Genomic DNA, 6,000 nt, shown 5'->3' on the forward strand with positions numbered 1-6,000 from the left:
TTTTTTCTTTTCCTTAAAAAACACTTCAAAACGCCTGAAAAATGCTACAAAGTATAATTTTTATAATTTTATGAATACAGCAATCACATTCTCACTAAAAAGTGAGAGTTGCAACTTTGTAACAGACTGCTTGAAATGACAATGTTACACGACTGAGCAATCCAAAGAACCAACCGATATCCCAATCGATTCCTAGCAATGAGATAAAGACATTATATTAACATGGATAACAACCATGAGCGTATCTGATCTTTGGAGACAAAATGTGTGGGTCAGCACAGCTGTTCCATATCAAAACATGCATATGAATTCAAAAAGGTAAAAAAATATTATAATCTCTACACATGTATGAAGTAAACAGATATATGATATTTGTAATCTAGATCATAGATCAGTGTTTCCACCTTAATTCAAATCTACATGCCCATTCCAACTTCACAACTTGTGTGCATCTACAATTCTAGAGTTATACATTCATAAATATGACTTTGCTAAGTCACTCAGTCTCTGAATTCCATTCTGAATTATTTACTTGTGAAAACAATCTGAACCCACGTTTTAAAAATGTAGTTTGATAACAAAGAAACTGTAGGTCTGCTTGGTTAATTTCTGACTCGGGTCAGCGACCCCCATGCACTGAAAAAGGCATGGAAGTGCTCTATAATCCCACTGGAGTGATGCACTTTCTGGAAATAAAGCAATGTTCTCTCTGAGGACATACATGTACATATTGTGAAGTTTTCTTTGAAAAGTTACTGAACTGGAATTTTCCATAGGTCACACAGTATATGGCTTAAGACACATGCGATATGCACTGCTGCCTCCATTTACAGTTTGTCCCTGAGGGTGTCCAAAAATGCACTGTTCAAGGACGTTTGCTATCATTTTTTTTCAACCTCTATGTGACTTAACGGCCAGCCATCTTGGGCAGAATCTTGGAAGAAGAGCCTCTAAATGTCAATAGGTATTGATTTCTCTAAACACAGCAGAATGCAGTGCATTTTCAGTAAAGATTAGCAGACAAACCGACCAACTCAACAGTTTGCATGATCCCATCACTCTTTTATCTGCTTGGTGGAGGTTACACTGCATGAGATGAAGATATATATTATAGATATTAAAAAGTTTTTTTTTTTCTTTGTACTGTATGTGTGTGTACAGGGAGTCAATGGCACGGCAGCACTCTACCAACATCGAGAGAAGAATAACGAGACGGTCATTTGGGGTCCTTTGAGATCAGAGAAAGAGGCTCTCTTGCTCGGTAATTATTCCAACTCCACTTCATGCCGTTTTGATCTATAAAACATCTTGAGCCGTGTGCTGAGGGCCTTGAATACCAGATGGGCTTGGAGGATTGAGTCCTAGCTTAAAAGCACAGGAGGGCGAGCAGGTGCAGGAGCAGCCAAGCAGTTGAAATGCAAGGCTGTTCGACCCATGTTTGAACCGATACGATAACAATAACTAAGAAAAGGTGAGGGATGAGAGGCCGGACACTCCTGAAACGTCTCAGTCTCTCTGTCATGTTTTTTGGAAGATGATCCGTAGGAGGAGCTCAGGGGAGCTGTTCTTCTTTTTGCCAGTTGCTTCATTGGCTCTAGCCCAGAGAAGACCACACAGCCTTCGCTCTATCTAATGGCTACACAACACCGCCGCTCGCAAAGAGGACACATATACTGCATTGATGGAGTAGGGAACGTCAGCCAGGCTCTGAGGCCCTGAGCCAGAACGGCAGAAAACCCAGACTCATTTGAGCAGAACAAAGTGAAGGGACGGGCTGAAGAAAACAAATTGTTTAGATCTCCAGGCGCTTTAGTGCTAGACTGTTAGCTCTGAAGAGGATGTCTAATGCAGTCATTGGATTAGCTTGCACTGTAAACATAATTTTGTATAAGCTTCCGCTGTTAGGCCATTCAAATGAGTTTGTTTGCTTAGATTTCTCGCACGAGTATGCGAAAACAGAGATGTTTATCTCGGTAAGCACGACGCACTGTAGCAGAACAGAGACGTATGGTGCCGCCTCAGCTGTTCTGCATTGAATTTTAAAATCGAAACGGACATCTTGAGACTCCCCTTCCCTCCCTATAAGTATGGCTCTGTGAAAGTAGGTCTTGCGGAGGGAATTGAATGAGGTTCATTCGTAATTGGCGGCGTTACGGCATATAAATCAAGGAAATAAATATCGGCTCGGGCCCTTCAGGCAAGGCATTATATGCTGTGCCTCTGCATCGGTGCTTTACCTTTTGCAGGACCTCTCTAAAGTAATCAGCTTAAGTGGGGGAGGAACGGGGATTCTGCCTCAGGCGGCATATTTATGACCATGCGGCTACGGGTCTCTTGTCTTACCTACTAGTCAGAGACAACATATGTTCATTCACAAGCTTGTTCTGTTGTCTGTCTCTCTACACAGGAATCATTTCAACCTTCCTCCATGTCCACCCATTTGGAGCCAACATTGAATATCTGTGGTCTTACATCCAGAGACTTGATACAAAGGTGATTATTTGTGTTAATTAGTTCACCCAAAAAAATGTAATTCTGTCATCCGTTACTCTCATACTGTTCCAAACCCATAAGACTTTGGATGATCTTCAAAACACAATTTTTTTATGAAACCTTAGTGGTTTCTGTCCTTTCATTGAAACTCCAGGTAACCAAAACTCCAAAAGGTCAATAATGGTGTTGCAAAACAAATCCATATAAATCAAGCGATGTAACAAAAGTATTGTGAAGTGATATGATCGCTTTATATGGTGAACAGATTTAATTTAGGCTTTTATTCACATATAAACACACATAAAAACACACATATAAACACACATTTTATTCTGTAAACACAGAAGCTCACGTATGTCACAAACTTGAACAAACCTCATTGGTTGAGCTTCCATTTACCATTTGTGATGTGCTCTATATGTGTGTTCAGCATTGTTTAGATGTAAATAAAAGCCTAAATTAAAACTGTTTATCATAAAAAGCGACTATCTCTTCAGGTTTTTTTTTTTTTTTTAATTGTTTCAAAAATAACTTAAGTCTTATGGGTTTGGAACATCTTGAGGGTGTTTAAATTCTGAGTTTTCATTTTTGGGTGAACTATAATTTTAATTCATTTACACATTATGCCAATGTGTGTGCATGCAGGATTAACAAAAGATTAGAAACAATCTAGTTTTTGTCAATATGTTATATGAGCCATGTGTTCATTATCTCTTTGACCCTTAAATACCGCATGAAATATTCAACGCATTCTCATCCTTGGGCGTCATATACTGACGCTTTTGACATTTCGTCAACATCGAACGCACATGGCACCCTTTAGCGTCAATATGACACGCACAGAGCTTTGTTCGGTTATGGGTAGGTTTAGGTCTGGTGTAGGGTTAGGGTTAGACCGCTAGGAGGCGCCTTCTGGCCCATTTCTATCTGCGTCTCATATTGACGCTAAAGGGTGCCATGTGCGTTCGATGTCGACGAAATGTCAAAAGCGTCAATATATGACGCCCTAGGATGAGAACGGGGTGAAATGTGTTAGAGGATGTGTTTGAATTCAGCTTTTTGCAACATAATGCAGATTTCAAACCTGAATTTGAATCACATTTGTGACATTTTCTTTAATCCCAGTGCACTTCCTATTCCTTCCTGTCTACTCTCTCACTGTCTTTATAAAAGCCCCAAAATAATAAAAAGTTACTATTATAATATACTATTATAACAGTACTGTATATGTTATTATTCAATTGTATAAGATATTTAAGCATTAAGTTGTCCTGTAAATCATATTGAGTAACAGATTCCAGACAAAAAAAAATTACCCATTCGTCTATAATAATATAATAGGTACCACTTTAGCTCAGGCTCCGATTCTCACTAATAACTATCTGGTTATTAGCATGCATATTACTAGGATTTGCCAGTCTGTGAAGTAAATTCTATTGACCAGAATTTAAAGTTAAAAAGTCCCAACTTCCTTTAATTGAAAGAAAAGGAAGCCATTTCATCAGTAAGCCATTTCATGGAGTCTTTAATGTGATATTAGCTGATCTTAGTTTAAATCTTATCTTATCCCAATCTAAATAGTCATTTACTAAGAGTAAAGAAAAAAGCAGCATTATAAACTGAATAAAAATGTTTATAATCTCTGTCTAAAAAATTAGCAGCACAGTATGACTAACTGTTTGCAGGAAGCAAATGACAAATATACTGACAAACACATTAGTGCATTTGATTAATTTCTAAGCAAGCATAGGCGAGGGAACAATGGGTTATTCTGTGTCAGTTTATGCACTAAACGTTCAACTAAGTGTCACTTTTGCTTTGCTCTTGTCTCCATTCTTCAGATCTCGGCCAGTGAACTTGAAAGATTAATGGTCCGGCTGCCCAACATGTTCAAGCAGGAGTTCAGTGGTGTTGGAGCGACGTTGGAGAAGCGCTGGAAGTTCTGCGGGTTTGAGGCTCTCAAGTCGGCGTGACTCGCAAAGCCACATAATATACTCACACTGAGGCTGCTGGACTTCTGAAGGACTGATCCAGGTTCAGTAAGAAGGGCCAGAGCCTCACAGACAAACAACAGGCTCTACACTCCCGTATACCGCCTCAAATCAGTCAGATGTCTGTCGCTGTTTCTTGCAGACTCTCGAGAGGAAGTAAGACTCTACATGTGGAGTAGCATCTGATGTATTTACTTGAAAAAGCTCCTTCCAGACTTCTGTGCCGATTGCGTAACATATCTATCAGTGGCGTCGTCCCTGAAGGCTGGGAGATATCCAGGAATATCGCGCCTCTCGGTTAAAAATATGGAATGTTGAATATGGGACACAGATGTGTGATTGCGGCCCTCTGCGCCCTTCAAAGCCAGAGTATGTGTGAAGATGATTTCTGCTCTGAAAAATGATTTAATACATGGCCAAAGTGCTGGAGCTGATAGACAACAGTTGCACAGCTGACGCTCTTTGGACAGTTTGCTGTGTTTCAGGCCATCCATGTCGTGTCGACGATGTATGTAACGTGCTCTTTGTGTCTTGATGCACTGTTGTTAATGTTCTGCTTATGTAAATTATGTTTTTTTTTTAAATCAATTAAAAAACTTTTTATGCAAAATCTAAAGCAGTAGTACTTGGAGAGGAAGTAAGACTCTACATGTGGAGTAGCATCTGATGTGTTTACTTGAAAAAGCTCCTTCCAGACTGTCTTTACTAGCCAGCTTTGGGTGCTGTTTAGTATTGAATGCAGAATTGAAAACAGAACGTTTAAGAATTTAGTTGATTTCGACGACTGAAATTCCATAAATGTCATTCAAGTTTATCATCTTCTGAGGTGTGGCCAATTTAAATTCCCCCTCGTGAACTGAAGGGGAGCCAGTCCTTAAACTCTGGATTTTGCCCAACCCCGTTCCCGGCAGCGTCTTCGAATGTGTCAAAGCTGCTTGGTTGTGTTGTGTCTGACATGTTTTTTGATTCATGTCTGGGATAAACAACTGAACGATCTGCCATGAATGTGGAGCAGAACTTCCCTAATCACCCAGAATATAACAAGCTGTGAATAATGAATGAGAGGGGAGGAGAATGCTGCTCTGTGTGTGTTTAATTTGATCTATTTGCTATTTACATCAGCCACTGAGATGCTGCTAGCGACATATGTGGTGTATCTGAGACCATCTAAGCCATTTGCATTGTTGCTTGTGCAGCACTGGCATTATTTGAGGTTGTTAGAGTAATGAATAATTAATGCTTAAGGATCAAGGATTATGGTGAAGCAAGAGCATCTTTAGAGAACCCCTTTAGTTGCATTGCAATGTGTAATTCAAACAAACAATAAATATGCTGTAAAACTGTGAGATATAAAGTCACAAAGTTGGATTTACAACACTTCATGTACACTGCACTCTTAAAAATAAAGGTTCTATATAAAGTGCTGCTGGGATGACGTCAAAACCCGGAAGAGTAATTTGCCAGCGGTTCCCTCAAAAATTTTTTCTATGGGTTTTTATAAGGGTGTTTTTCTCAG

At 39.5% G+C, this 6,000-nt stretch overlaps 1 protein-coding gene across 6 annotated transcripts in view; it reads left to right on the forward strand.

The window, feature by feature from the left end:
* The window catches only part of enox1 (ecto-NOX disulfide-thiol exchanger 1), a 122,430-nt gene extending 116,680 nt beyond the window's left edge, over positions 1 to 5,750 (forward strand). For all 6 annotated transcript variants that reach the window (XM_081369576.1, XM_081369573.1, XM_081369572.1 and 3 more), the window contains 3 exons: positions 1,162 to 1,261; positions 2,408 to 2,493; positions 4,335 to 5,750. In XM_081369576.1, the coding sequence (XP_081225702.1) occupies positions 1,162 to 1,261; positions 2,408 to 2,493; positions 4,335 to 4,466 (318 nt within the window). In that variant the 3' untranslated portion in view covers positions 4,467 to 5,750. The remainder of the gene's footprint in view (positions 1 to 1,161; positions 1,262 to 2,407; positions 2,494 to 4,334) is intronic.
* The last annotated feature ends 250 nt before the right edge of the window (positions 5,751 to 6,000 follow it).

The sequence above is a fragment of the Scardinius erythrophthalmus genome, assembly GCF_964197995.2.
Source record: "Scardinius erythrophthalmus genome assembly, chromosome: 6".
Lineage (NCBI taxonomy): Eukaryota > Metazoa > Chordata > Actinopteri > Cypriniformes > Leuciscidae > Scardinius > Scardinius erythrophthalmus.